This window comes from Melopsittacus undulatus, chromosome 1 (genome assembly GCF_012275295.1).
Source record: "Melopsittacus undulatus isolate bMelUnd1 chromosome 1, bMelUnd1.mat.Z, whole genome shotgun sequence".
Lineage (NCBI taxonomy): Eukaryota > Metazoa > Chordata > Aves > Psittaciformes > Psittaculidae > Melopsittacus > Melopsittacus undulatus.
The window spans coordinates 62790838-62806259 of NC_047527.1; the positions used below are offsets into that span (position 1 = coordinate 62790838).

Consider the following 15422-nt stretch of genomic DNA (forward strand, 5'->3'; position numbering starts at 1 on the left):
CATGAGTTGGCTCATGTTTTCTCTCTAAGTAGCATTTCCCATTAAGAGTATTGAGCTAGATAGACTGCTCTTCTGACTCAGTCGAGAAATTCATATGTTCTTACTGGAATACCACACAACACTGTAATAACTTTGTCTGAAACATTCAAACTGAAGAGTTAGATTGTTTTACAAGTTCTGCACTGCTTTCATTGGGGGTATTTATAAAGCAGTGGAAGGATGGAGCTGGAAGCAAACTGGGAGACTTTCTGTATGGCATATTTAATAGAAAAGTATTGTTTTCAAATACTGAAGAATGGGTCATGCAAATATTGCTCATGCCTTTGAAGAGACTCTTGGAATTAAGAAACCGATTTTAAAGAAAAGAGGTTCTTAATTTCATCTTTAATTGGCTAAGAACATAATGGAAAAGTCTGCCATTTTATTAACCTTACACTACTTCATTTTATATGTGATAATCTGAAATCTGTAGTTGAATTTATGTGGACTTCATATGAGTCTTACTTTTGTGCATTAGCTATAAGAGGCATAATGAAACAACCAGTCATGCTCTTCATTTGCAGCAGAATGATAATGTTCAAGCATAATTTCTGGGGCTAGATTTCAGTTAAACCAAATAACACAATAATAACCTCAGTTATATTTTTCTCTTGTTTCTTAATGATTTCCTTTAACCTGCTCTCAGTATCTTCAACAGATAATCCAGCTGTATTTATGTAATGGTTACAGGTTTTAGAACTTTCTTGACAACTTAATCCAGCAGTATTAACCTACAGCTAATTAGAATTCTTATTAGAACCCTCTAATTCTTATTAGAACCTAAAGTTCTAATAAGGAATTTACATCTGTAGACTGTAGGGATACAAAGCAGCATCATAATTACCATAGACATAGTATTGCTCTTACCATCTTTTTTTTCTAGCACATTGTTCTGTTGATTTCACCTCCTTTCCCATGATTTATGGTACTGATCATTCACTTTGGAAAATGTCTAAGCAAATAAAACTAAAAAAATTAAACCCGTAGATATGATTGATTTCTTACGTAGATTTTTTTCTTGCCTTAAGGATGGTAAGGCAGGTGATAGATATCTCCTGAAATGGTCTGTAATTTTTGTTCTCTCTTTCTTTAATTTTTCTCTATCCCAGAACATATGCCACCAACAACCTTTTGGATGATCTGAAAATATTGTACCACACTGCTGGGCATAAAGGAAAAGGCATTGTCTTTATATTCACAGACAATGAAATCAGAGATGAATCTTTTCTTGAGTACATGAACAATGTTTTGGCTTCAGGTGAAGTCTCAAATCTTTTTGCACGAGATGAAATAGGTGAAATCACACAAGACCTGATACCAGCAATGAAGAAGGAGTACCCACGGCGTACTCCCACTTTTGAAAATCTTTATCATTACTTTCTTGCTCGAGTTCGTAATAACCTGCATGTGGTTCTTTGTTTTTCCCCTGTCGGGGACAAATTCAGAACTCGTGCACTCAAATTTCCAGGTCTGATTTCAGGCTGTACCATGGACTGGTTCCAGCGCTGGCCTAAAGATGCTCTTGTAGCAGTTGCACAGCATTTTTTAGTTTCCTACCATATTGAGTGCACAGATGAGGTGAAACAGAGTGTTATTAACACCATGGGAACATTTCAAGATATTGTAGCTGAAAAATGTGTTGAGTACTTTGAACGATATAGGCGACGAACATTTGTGACTCCAAAATCTTACCTGTCCTTCATTGGAGGCTACAAAGCTATTTACAAAGAGAAGTTTGCCAGTGTTGGAAGTTTGTCTGAACGCATGAGAACAGGTACTGTAAAATCTGTTTGATTTTTTATTGTTTGTTTGTGTGATTTTAAAAAGATGAGAAAAATTTGAGTAAAAATGTAAAAGTATGGATTTAAATTGAGAGCTGACTTTCATTTAGAAGTAGACTTTTTTACCTGTATCATGTGTGGTTACAAAATATGCAGACGTTTTGTTTCAATGAAATTTATGAATGTTTCAGATTGCAATGAGTTTTTAAATAGTTTTAGTTAGCAGCTAAAATAACTGCAAGTCCTGCTTTGATACATATGCATGGCATGGAACTACTGAGATCCTATTTTTCACATTTAAACATGCTAAACATAAATCTGAGGGAAGGTAAGTGAATGTTCAGATTCAGTCCCTCCAAAGAATTTTTTTTTAAGAAACAGTTATAGGCCAAATATAAATTTTCCAAAATATTGCATCACACAAGGTCATACACAGTAAACAATTAAACAGTTTCCAGTACTTAATGATGTTTGAAAGTGAACGTAAACTTAAATTGCTTCTTCTCCCACTGTTGCCAATTGCAGAACTGAGCAAGATTTGCATGATGTATTTACATTTAGATGCTTTGGTTTATATGTAAGAAAATTACACTAATAACTTTCTCATTGTTTGATAAAAATGTCAGAGAATTGCATTGCTCAAAAATCTTTAGCTTCTCTTACCCCTGTCTCATCTGGACCTTTATGTAATGTTGAATTTAGAAGCTCAGCCTTGTCTCCTTGTGTCTTCATTTGCATTGCTCAGGATGCCAGGATCTTCCTCTTTGTTTTATAGTCTAGTACTTCTTATGATCTCACAGATTTCTGAAATTTCTCACATAATTCTTAAGAATGCCATTCACAATACTTATGTTTTTTGATATGTGTGTTTAACATTTAGTGTCCCTCTCACATATAAGAAAATAAACAAATGATCAAGTGACAGATTCTGAAGACTCTTACCCATTAAAAAAAAAAAGGAAAAAGTAAACAGCAAATGGATATTACCCCAGTTTAATTTTGGTGTTCAACAAATGTGATCACCCAGTGGGGTTCCTAAATATGGCTCTGAGTGACTTATGTTACGTATCCAGATTGCTGCACTGAGGTTTTACTCAATATGTCTTCCTCTTGCTAAAATGGAATCTGTTCAACATAGGTCTTGCAAAACTGATGGAAGCTGAGGATTCAGTAAATCAGCTCTCCCAAGAGTTGGCGATGAAGGAGAAAGGTTTGGCTGTAGCTTCAAAAAAAGCCGATGAAGTTTTATTGGAAGTAACTATGAAAGCCCAAGCTGCTGAAAAGGTGAAAATGCAGGTGCAAAAGGTAAAAGACAAAGCTCAGGCCATTGTGGATGACATTGCCATTGATAAAGCAGCAGCAGAAGAGAAGCTCGAAGCTGCAAGACCTGCACTGGAAGAAGCCGAGGCAGCCCTACAGGTCAGAATCAAAGATATCCTGAACATGCATGTAGTTAATGATCATTATTTGTAATAATATGGCTTATGCTTCTAACTTGCCAAAAAAAAAAAAAAGAAGAAATAGCACTGACCTGTTAAACTTTGTACAGAAAAAAAGTTAAAACTGGGGCAGTGGAGAGGTAAGATAGGCAGTACATACTCTACTGTCAGGTAACAAAGCAAATCAATAACTACCTTTAAGGACTTTCTGCAGTATTGCTTCTGAATGACCTGCAAAACTGCAGCAATTGCATTATGTATACAGTCCTTTCCCAAAACATCTTTCTCTGCAGTCAAGTGATTGCTTAAATAAATGGATTGTTTTAATTTTTTTTAGACAATAAAACCTTCTGACATTGCAACTGTTCGCAAACTGGGTAAACCTCCTCACTTGATAATGCGAATTATGGATTGTGTGCTACTTTTATTCCAAAGAAAAATAGACTTAGTAACACCTGATCAAGAGCGCCCATCTGTGAAGCCATCTTGGACTGAAGCTCTGAAGCTAATGAATAATTCAGGTTTTCTTAGCATGTTGCTTGCTTTTCAGAAGGTAAGAAGGTAGTAATAGCACTGCTACTCCTACAGCTATCTCTAGAGATATGTGAAAGTGTCTTCTACGTCAAAATCAGTTTGAAACAGATGACTCTTTTGTTTACCTGTAGTTGTAGATACCTTTGTGACTGTATTACTCTCTATTTTCATGGTTCATTATCTCAGTAATCTTTCTTCTGGGCCACACAGTTTTGATGGCAGACACAAATATCTCAAGCACGAGATCAAATCTTGAGGAGCTTAGTGTTATCTGTATTTAGGCAGTTCCTGTTTCTCAGTAGGAATTTTCCTTAAAAGGTCTCACTGGTTTGATTTTTCAAATGTCTCACCATCTCCAGCGCTACCAGTCCTGCTTGCATATAACGCTTTAGAGCTCTGTCTCTGGAATAGTTTGGTGGGGAGCTGAAAGCAAATACAGAATAAAATTAGCATATTGTCAGGAATAATACTGAAATATTTGGGAACTTTTGGGGTTCTGTCACTGGAAAAGTAGTGAAATACAGAATGAACTGGGAGCCTCAGTATAAACCATAAGAAAAATAAAAGCAAACACAGGTTTGTATTTCTGTCAGGACACAAACTTGTTCTGTTTACAGCAAGATTCACTAAACTGTAAGACAAGGGAAATTTCTCTGCGGGGAAGAGAAAAAAAGATGTTACATATAGCTGGAACAGAAAAAGACCTAGGTGGAATATGGAATGGCAGAAGCATGGCCCAGCTTTAAAATCTAGAACATCAAGGGAGTTTTGGCAAAACCTGGCTTTTCTGCAGCACTGCACAACGTACTCTGTCATTTGTACACAGATTATTTTTTATCTGCTTCAGCTGTGCATTTTGCTGATGCCTTTTCTAAGTTACCGGAGTGTTTTTCTTGTGCACATGAGGCTTGAAGCCATGATTCTAACTATCTGCAGGAGCCATTTCTCCCAGTGATCCATATTGACTAGGCACCATGAGGAAACTTGCACTGCCTCTGTAGACAGTCTCTTCCTGGGGCTTTCAATCTGGCCACTTCTCCAAGCTCTATCTTCATTAAACAGAAAGAGTTTAAAGATAATGGGGACTAATTATGTACTCCTTATCAAGCTTCTCTCTAATGAGGCCTCCAGTTTTGGCTCTTATTAATAGTGTATGTGTTTCTGCTGATAGTTTGCAACATATTTAACTTTACTCAGAGGAGTTAGAACAACCTCTGTGGGACTGAGCACTTCCAAGAAGTGATACTGATGAATGTGGTGATGAACACTAGACTACTTCTGCCCCCAGTGAGGTGCTTCATATGTTGTCCTCCTGCCTCATTTCTGGTTTCTAAGATTGAGTATATATGAGAAAGGAGCACATCATGTCTGGAGCTCTGAGTAGACTTCACTGTTTACTTTGTGAGATTTTTGGTCTTTCCTATTTTTTTATGCAAGGAGTATTAGTGGATGAAATAGCTCCTTGGGTTTAAAATTCATTATTTAGAAGGAAAAGCTTGACAGTTTTAGGCCATTGCTGACTGGGCTCTGCTTCACCTTTGCCAGCTTGCTACCTCATTATTTTGAGTAGAAGGAAAAAGTCACAATGTCTGTCCAGCACTATTTTAGCATTTAATATTTTAACAAATTTAAACTTTTAGCAAATGCTCATAGTGAAAACATCACCATATCTAATTTTAGGAATAATATAATGAACATTTTTGTTGTAACAGTAGCTAGCGATCAGACAAGTGCAACACAGTCCTTTCTGCGTAACAGAAAGGCAGGAAAAGTGTATACTGCTTGACAGTATGAATGAAAGATGATTTTTAAATGCCTTTAAAGGAAGGCATTAATATATTGCCCCCAAGAAAGGAAGATTTTTAATGCCACTATTGTTAAGCAACTGTTGTTACTCTGTATAAGCTCTTCTACTCTCTTGCTTAAAGAGACGAATCCCATTTTCTTCTGACACTTGTATAATTAGAGATTAACCACCATCATCAAAGATCTGACTTTCATGTTCTCAACAGATTGTGAAGGGGGGGGGAAATCTGAGGTTAGAATAATGAAGTGAACAGCTGAAAGAAATTGCTTTTACAGTTATGGAAAAGGGCTAGTGTCAGTGAAGTGAAGTCAATGCCTTGCAGTTTCACCCTTTTGCTTCCTAAAGGTGCATATTTTGATTCCCCGTGTTCCCGCGGGTGCCTGTCAGATGCCATGGTGAGCTTGTTCAGGGAATTACCCTAGACAAAAGCTAATCAGTAGTCTGCTGACTTAGATTTCTGTCCTGCTAGCTTCCAAATTAGTTCACTGAGCATTGGTGAAAGTACTAAAGATAGGGCAAGAACATCTGGTTGAGGGGGAGAGAAAAGAAGTTACATTGTTGTAGCACCAAAAACTTAGATCAGCTTCAGTTGTCATGGAGCTGCGAGTACAGGTAATGTCTGTAAATCTTATGGGTCAAATATGGATATTAAATGCAAACTCAAGTAAATCTGTTGCAATGGAAGTAGGAGCTATTTTCACTTCAGTTCACAAAAAGTCCCTATTATGTCCTTTATAGAAGTGAAAAGCGATGGTGTTGGTTTGTTTGTTTCTTCTGTAAGAAGTGGTAGCATGTTTTTGAAAATCTTTCTACCATGTTTTTGAAAAATAAAATGTTTCTGTGAAGCAGACTTTGTTCCAAGATCCATTTAAAAAGTAGTTTTCCCTTTTCTTTGACTAGGACTCAATTACAGAAGAAACCGTGGAGCTTTTAGAGCCTTATTTGGATATGGAGGATTATAATTTTGAGACTGCTAAAAAAGTCTGTGGGAATGTAGCAGGTCTTTGCTCATGGACACAAGCAATGGCTTACTTCTATGGTATTAATAAAGAAGTTCTTCCTCTTAAGGTATTTCATATCACCATTTTTCTGAAGGATGACTATAGTTGAATGGGAAAAGCATTGTGTTATTTTAGCTGAAAAAGGTAATGAATTACAAGAGATTCTTGTTTCTTCACACCCAGTTGTGAAGTCAAGCACACAGAGGTTAAATATGTCCTGGCAATTTTTTCCCCTTACACTGCTGCCCTGTAGTGCAGTTGTTACTTGTGTGAACACAATCAATTTTTGATGGGAACCTAAGTACACAGGTTCTTTATAGAACCTGACTATCTGCAAGTGGGAGATAGCAGTACTATCTCTGTTCTTGGACTCAGTGCCAGGCACTACTGTTTCAAGAAAATGTCTCTTCAGTCCTAATAATGAAAGGAGCATACTCATTGTGGTCTTGGTTGAATCTGGGAGAGGAGCGGCTTTTTTTGGCACAGAAGTAGTCTTTAATGATTTTAGCTGGAATTCAGCTCTCTCAGAAAACTTTGGAATGTCAAACTGTTACATATGGGTGTATATATAATAAAGTAAGTAGTTACCTGGCATAGAATTCTGTTGTAACATTGAAACACAGTAGAAGGGATCAGCTACCATTGTCTGCATTCCTACAGATGGCTTTATTGTCTTGGAGATGTTTCATTTATGAGCATATTGAAAAAAAAGGAGTTTGAATATTTAAATAGCGATTTATAACCATTGCTTCTGCAAGGGATTTTATGGCTCTTTTCTGAAGAAATACATTCAATCAGTTATGCTTCCACTGTACTTATGTTCAGCCTCCTATTAAATAAGCCGCTGTGTCAATGGCATATTCAAAATTCCTGGCATACCTAGACAGATCTGACTCTAATTTGTTGAAAGCATGATATTTTTATTCAAGAAACTGATAGAGAAGACCATATTTCTGTGATATATAAGTAGTAATTTCCTTTTCAAATAATAGGGTGTTCACTAATGAAAACAAAATTTGAAATGTGGCTATTGAAAGCTATAAAAGAGAGCAAGACCTAGGGGAAATAGTGGCTTTATATGCAGATGCAACTCTAAAAGCTGCAAAAGTGCTCTTTCAGTTTTTATTTAAATATAGATGACTTAAGATTCTGTATAAATTTAACTTCGTATTCAAGCATTTACATTCTTGTCACACTGCAGTTGATAAAAACTAGAACATGTATTTCCTAGCAAAGTGGTGCCTATTGTCAGGTATAGCAACCATCATAAATATTTTAAAGCCAAATACGACAAGGGGAGGAAGTGTTTGAAGTATGCAGGAGATATTGCAGGATGCACTGAGGTGATGCTAAGAAAATAATTGGAAATAAATGTACAATTAAACTGTGTGAAGTACTAGCACAGGCTAAATCATCCAGTGCTAAAAGCAGGTTTACTGAATGAATTCATCAAGCTGTTTTATCCTAACTGCTGTTCTAGGAGATAAATTCCCTTCAGTACCTGCAAAATCCATCCAATATATTTTCAAATTGCATCTTAACTTAGACTCAGTGCCTCATTTATTTTAAATGGGACAACTTGAGGAAACTAATTAATAGTGACTTATATTATGGTAAATATGGTGTGCAAAAATTAACTAATTCCTAGAAATGGATACTTACATTCTTTAGATATGTGGTCTGCAGCATAAGGGTCATTAGTTAGAATGAAATGTAGAAAGTCTAACCAAATATTGCTTGCACAGCAAATATAGTACTGTGTAGCTGCTTATTTTGCAGTACTCACCATATATATGCTACTTTCCTATAAACCTTCTGCACCTTGCTAGCCATTCCTCTCTAGTTGTTACCTAGTAAACAAGCTTGCTGGATTAACCTGGTAATTCTGAATCTGCTGTTTACCCATTAGTTGAAGAATATAGCAGTGCAATGGAGAAGCCCCAGGTTTTGCTGCAGTTGTGTTAGCATCCAATTAAAATAGTGTGTATAGGGTTATAATTTCCCTTAGAGATGTCTCCAGTGATTTTAATGAAATTCTCTTTAGGCTGTTGTGATGATCAAGGGAAGTTTGTCTTCTGCTTATAAATTCTGTTTGATATTGAGGATTCTCCCCATTAAACTCAGTTTTAAATATAATACTTTATTGCCTTTTCTGCTTTCACTTGTCTCCATGCTGAACTGAAAACCACAGCAGGCAATAAGAGGAAATTTGCGCCTGAGGAAAAGGTAACAGTCAAGGAGTGTCAGAATTTGATGGTCATCCACTTAAAAAAGTGTGTCCTTTTCAAGGTGACATCAGGAAAACAAGCATTCTGAATTCAAGGCCCATAAGTGAAAGAATACACATGTGGGGGCTGAAGGGAAGGATTAGATCACCTAACAAAACATACTGAAGTCAGGATGCATAACTGAATGAAAAAAATGAAGAATCTCTCAGTATCTAGTAGAGGCTCTAAAAAGCAGACAGGAGGCATGATCTCTGTGTCTCTTGTTTTAATCCTAAGAAATAGCCAGTGACAGCAAAGAAAGAGGCCAAGATGTTATTAATGTCACTCTGTATGGATCTGTTTACATGTGTACATATGTGAAAGTGTATACATATGTATGAGTATAATGTTTTAGATTGGTGGAAAAACATTGGTTTTGTAATGTCTGCAAAACCTGTGCATATGTTTGCTTTTCTTATAATGGTTCCTTATATAATGATGAATCCCAACTTATCATGGTATTGAGGCTCTGAAAAAGATGATACAAAACCAGTGAAATGTCTGTGTGGAAAATCTGCAGTGATTGAGGTCAGGAGCAGCTTGAGATTGCATTTCTATGAAGAGCTGTCAGTCAGATACCATGTGCCCATGACAGGACTGGAGAGATAGACAAAGGTGGCCACCCAGCACACCTGCAGTATCTCGTGAGCAGAGTGACAGTGTCAAAGTGCAAGAGGCCTTCTGGCCTGGTCCAGCAGTAGTGAGTGCTCAATGGACTGTAAAACCAGTGAACTTGGAAAGCTAAAATTCCTGATATGAGAGATACTAAGAAAGTTCCAAATCTTTCTTACCTGTAGTCAACTATAAAGTTTCAGATGCTTTTTTTTTTCTTATGTGTTCTACATCTAGTAACATTTACTGAATTTACTGAGCAACAGCCGCTCTTCAAAATGATCTGGGTCTGGTCTGGGCATTCCATTCAAGAGTGGGAATAGCATTAAGTTGTGCGAGATTTTTATTGGAGAAGGCATTTTTATTTAAATGCCTTCTTGGATCAGGGCCAGATATACTCAGTGCTTTGCAAAATTGAGTTTGCAATGAATCAATGAGAAATTTACGGCTATGTCAATACTAATAAATTAAACAGTACTAAGCATTTTTTTTTAGACATTGGAAAGTGATCATCTGCACTATTAAATTCTTAAGAATGATCCCTAGTGTGAATTTGGTCTTGGCTAAGCAGCATTTTCTCAGCAGTCTCTGGGCACCTTTCATGAACTAGTTTGATCCAGTGGCCATTTCTGTGAGACTGCATGCAGCCATACTGTTTTAGAGGCTGGGAAAGCTTAATATAAGGTAGTTAGCCTGAGTGGCAGAGAAAGGTCCTGGGCATGTTTAATTTAACACTATAGCTGTGGACTGTAATTATGTGCTTATTTGTGCTGTTTTTATGTGGAATGCAGAAAGGTTGAAAGAGGCAAGATCATCTCACCACCTGTCTGAGACTTCTCTGAGGGTAGCTCAGAAGATGGCAAAATAGCTGCTTAACAATTTAGTCCATAGGCCTTGCTGGCACAGGTACTTTGTCCATATTGCTCCATGCAGATAGCAGGTAGAAGCAGTGGATGGGGCAGATATTGAGAAGATTGTCTGTATGGTTCCCCACAATGCCAATGGCAAGACAAGGCTGAAGCTGCTGCTCTCACACAAGCCAAGGTATGTTCTAGCACAGTCCCCCTCCCAGGAGTGCAGATAAGAATGTGGATCTCATGTCTTGAACCCTCATGATTCATTCACATAAAATCCATTTATTCAGACTCTCACACTGCATCCAACTGGAAAAAATTGTGAATCCTTGCTTGGCTGCGTGACTCAGAGCGATGAAATGAAGGGTGTGAAGCTTGTTCACATAGCAGTGCCACTAAAATTAGAAAGGCCACAGTAGTTCTTTGTGGTTGGGAGACACATTTCCTTCCTGCCTGTAGTTGGCTGGAAATTTTTGAAGCTGCTTGCAACAATAATAGCCTTCTTGTACCAAAGATTCTCCTTGGCAGCAGAGCTTGCCTCCTGCTTTCATGGCAAAGCTCTGCAGAGGAAGCTGCCAGCCAACCTGCCAGTGATGTCAATACAAAAACCCTGTTTGTACCCATATAGTTTTGAAAAATGGGGTTAGAAATAAAGGCAGGGAGAGAGCAAGTGGTGTGGATTTCATAGGGTAATCTGAAACAAGTGGTCTTTCTGCCTTTGGGAATCATGTAAATTGGTCATTCCGTTATGTTAGCAGTCACTGCTGTGCAACCAGCCATTATTCATTTCATATGATTAATCAGCCTACAAATGAAGCTAATACCAAAATGTATTACAATTTTGTTATGATTATTCTAAAATTGGCTGAAAACTTTGGTTAAATTGTCTATAAAATAACTTCTTATTACAAGTCATTTTCTAGAGATGCCGTGAAGTCCTGTGTATATAATTTTGGTGTGGTTTTTTTTGTGTGTGTTAGAATGTAATATACTTTGTACTCATCTGAAATGTTTTTTCATTGTACCTCCAGTTCAAAGCTGGTAGCCTCTTAAGAGCTTTTAAGAATTGGGAAGTCTGTTTTATCAGTCTTTTGCAACTTTGTGGTTAGTTTACTGCTGCACAGAAGCCTGTTTTTCATAGTTACAAGGCATCGTTGCTCATATGTGTTGGGAATTTACATGGCCATCCTTTTCCACTGAGGTTCACATCCAACTGTGATAAATGTCAAGGTGAAATATGAATCCACACAGCCAGCTCTAAGTTCTTTGTTGTTCCAGCTGTTCTGCCTAGGTTGTTCTTCCCAACTCTCCAAGGATCCTGTTCCCTGTGTAACCTCACTGTTTGTCAGCTGGGGGTGGAACAATATGTCACAGATTTGTTTTACTCCCATTTTTAGCCCTCATTGAATTTAAAGATAAGAGTATGCTCTGTACATGGGAAGGGCTGGGCAAGGGTGAGGTGGGAACGAGAGGGCTGGTGCATGGCTTTTACTGTATCTCCGTAAGAAAGGCCTGACAGCAGATGGCTTAATAAGTACTGCTTTCATAAAACAGAATAATAAGAGGTGTTTATAATAGCTTGAAAGACCAAAAGACAGAACTTTCTCTCCATGGGCAGGATCCGCTCTGCACAGCATGCCTTAGGAAGATCTATCCAGGCTCTGTCTGATGTAGCATGAATGTGGAGTGCCCAGCATCTGAAGGGATGTAAGATTTACTCATTCTCAATGTTCCTTTTCTTATTATGGAACTTTTTAAAGCAGTTATCTTAAGACATTTGTTGTCAGGTCTCTCTTATTAAGATCCAGAAGGAGCTCTGCACTGGGCATATCTTCCCTGATGCAGGACACATTAACACTATATTCTCTACTCAGAACTTGTCAAGTTTCATATTTGTATTAAAACAGGTTTTACAGAGTCTTGGTTTCCATCCTCATAACTCTGAAAGCAGAAAAAATAGAAGTAAGATGCATGATATTTAAACAAGTGTTTTAAATATTCAGAGTAAATGGAAGCAACCTTTATCTCTAAGTGTGAATTTCATAAGAACTTTGTCAGTCTCTAATCCTTTGCAAACATATACTTGGAAACATGCTCTGAATTCACAGAATACTTTTCTTCCCCTGTTAGGAATAGTCAAGTTAAGAGGCCACATTTAAATGACTAACACCACATCATTCAATTTTATATAGGGATGTGAGAAAAGTCTCTAGAGTTTTAGTTTCCAAAAGAGCAAAAAATGTGTTTGTTGTATTTTTATTGTAGAAGAAATTAATGAGAAAATAGAGAAGAACAGTAGGTTCCATTATCTTTACTATTGTCCATGAGGACAATGTTAATTTTCTTTTGCATTGAGAATAAATTACAGAAAACATTGTATGGATTGCTTCTTATATCTGGTACACAGCTATTTCAAGTGTATTGTGATTTCAGATCATATACAATTATGTGATCAATAGATCATTCTGAAAATACTAAAATTTTTTAAGATTGCATTGAATATCTGTAGTGTTATGCCTGTGTTCATTTCAGGTTGAAAAGTAAAAAAGGAAAGAAATTGCTGTCATCCTAAACATATTTTTTAAAGTACCCAATCCATTGCAATATATGTCACTAAATGAATGTCATTTGCTCTTGCCACATAATAGGTAGTAACTACTTTTTACTTTTAAATGTTTGTAGGCAAATTTAGCCTTGCAAGAGGGAAGACTTGCAGCTGCCCAAATGGAACTGAATAATGCACAAATTCAGCTGGATGAGAAACAAAAGGAACTGGATGAAGTACAAGCCATGTATGATAATGCTATGAAAGAGAAGCAGACCTTACTTGATGATGCTGAAGCATGCAGAAAGAAAATGAACAATGCCACAGCCCTGATTGAGGGATTAGGTGGAGAAAAGGTACTGTCACATAAGAGTAGGTTTACAGCATAAAGCGGATGCTCAATTTTGAGAATACTCCATGATGATCATTAGTAGTCCTAAAGAAATTCAAGACATGGTGCCATCTCTATATTATATGACACTTTATTTTAGTTATATGTATGGTTTTTGCTTGAACTTAATGTATCTAGCAAAGTAAAACAATTTCTTGTGTTAACTTAATTCTTGCATATGAAGATTTATGTCATACCATATGGCTTGTATTGGGATAAAAATCACATTTAAAGCCAAGGAGCCAAGTTCCTTTTAGCTTTAGTAAGAGAAATTAAGCTTAACCTAAATAACTGCCCTAAAATATTTATAAGAAGGATTACTCTCTCACCAAATATACACGCATAAGAATTAGAAGCTTGATTAATTTCCTTAATTATATTTGAAGTTCAGATTTCTACTGGAACCTATTGTAGAATTATTGATTAATTGTTTTCCTCTGCACTGAGCTTGAAATTTACCTTTCCTGTGCAGATTTTTCTGGTTTCAGCCTAAAGGTGTCCAGAAGAAGCAGGTTACCTTTTTTTTCTCATCTGATTATTTGCTTTGTTAATTCTTTGGTTGATTTCACACAAAGTCAAAATTTATGAGATCTTTGACTTCAACCATTGTGTCCTGTGAGGCTAGGACTTCAGAATTTGTTTTCTTAGCTGTACTTCAAAATATATCAGTCAAAAATGTTAGATGCTTTATCATAGTATTTCAGTGAATTTCACTATTTAAAAGCAACACCAAAATAGGCACTTAGAGCACCTTATTGTGGGGTTTCCATTCTACTTTTGAAATTTCAGAAAAAAATTGAAAGACTCTGTATGGCACTTGGAGCCTTGGGCAAAACTGACACTGGGTGAAATGTGTATTTTCTAAATTTAAAACATGTAGGTTCTGGCCAAGACTGCATGCAGAGTGATTGGCAGGGAACAGAAATCTGGAGAGAAAAGAATAAGTAAAACTCAAAAATATTATTCAGAAAAATCATAAAATCATGCAATAATTGAGATTGGAAGGGACCTGTGGAGTTCATCTAACCCAACTCCCTGCCCCATTCAAAGTAAGGTCAAATAGAGCAGGTTGCTCAGGGCATTCTTCTGAGTATCTTCAAAGACAGAGACTCCACAACCTCCTTGTGGTCCTTGACCACTCTCACTGTAAAAAAGTTTTAATCTGTGTTTAATTGGAATTTCTTGTATTTCCATCTGTGCCCACTGCCCCTCGTCCTTTCACTGGGTGCCACTGAAAAGAGTCTGGCACCATCTGCTTTACACCCTCCCCTCAGGTATTTGTACACATTGACAAAATTCCCCCTGCACTGTCTGTTTTCAAGGCTAAACGATCACAATTCTCTCAAAGCTGCCCTTGGCCTTTGCATCAGCAACTAGTTCTTCTTTGTTTGCAAGTCTGAGGTTCAGCAAACCACATTCCCTCATTAATCCTGTTACCTGTGTTAATTTTTTGTCAGTGTGCTCCTTAAAATCTCCTGGATTGCTTGTGTCTTGCTGTGTTGTCTGTTCAGACACTATCAAGGTGGTTAGTTCCCCATGTAGAACAGTGCCTGTGAATGAGAGGTTTCTGCCCATTGTCAGAAAAAGACCTCATCTACTTCTTGCTAGTCATGTTGTCTGTAATAGACACACACAATATCACCCGTGTTGTTCTGCCCCCTAATGCTAACCAGTAAGTTCTCAGCTGGCTCATTGTCTATCTCAGAGTCTCAGATGCAGAACTCTGTGCTTTCCACCTACTCTATCACATGAAAAAAAAAAGTCTCACCTTCCCAGCCTGTCCTGCCTCAAAAGCCCATGTACACCTGTTGCAGCACTCCAGTTGTGGAAGCCTTCCCACCATGTCCCCATGATCCCCATGACATCATGACTCTGCAGCCACATGCAAACCTCTAATTACTCATTTGTTCTCCTTGCTGTGCACATTAGTGCACAAGTACTTCAGAGAGGTGCCATTAGGGTGCTAATTTCCCAGAAACAGTATGAAAGCTATTCCCACATTCTGTCTGGTAGACACTTCTTTGTTTATGTGGATGTGCTTGGGGTGTTCCTCCATTAGCCCTGTTTATTGATTAAAAAGTCCATACTGTTAATATCACCCCACATGTTTTGTTTGCCAACTTCACTTCCTTTCCTCATGTGATTGTTGGTC

General features: G+C 37.4%; 1 protein-coding gene across 1 annotated transcript in view; it reads left to right on the plus strand.

Annotated features, from left to right (window-relative positions):
• The window catches only part of LOC101875294 (dynein heavy chain 5, axonemal-like), a 158839-nt gene that overhangs the window by 89155 nt on the left and 54262 nt on the right, over positions 1-15422 (plus strand). Inside the window, exons 56-60 of the mRNA XM_034061888.1 lie at positions 1149-1813; positions 2959-3239; positions 3597-3812; positions 6501-6668; positions 13017-13235. Coding sequence (XP_033917779.1) covers positions 1149-1813; positions 2959-3239; positions 3597-3812; positions 6501-6668; positions 13017-13235 — 1549 coding nt within the window. The remainder of the gene's footprint in view (positions 1-1148; positions 1814-2958; positions 3240-3596; positions 3813-6500; positions 6669-13016; positions 13236-15422) is intronic.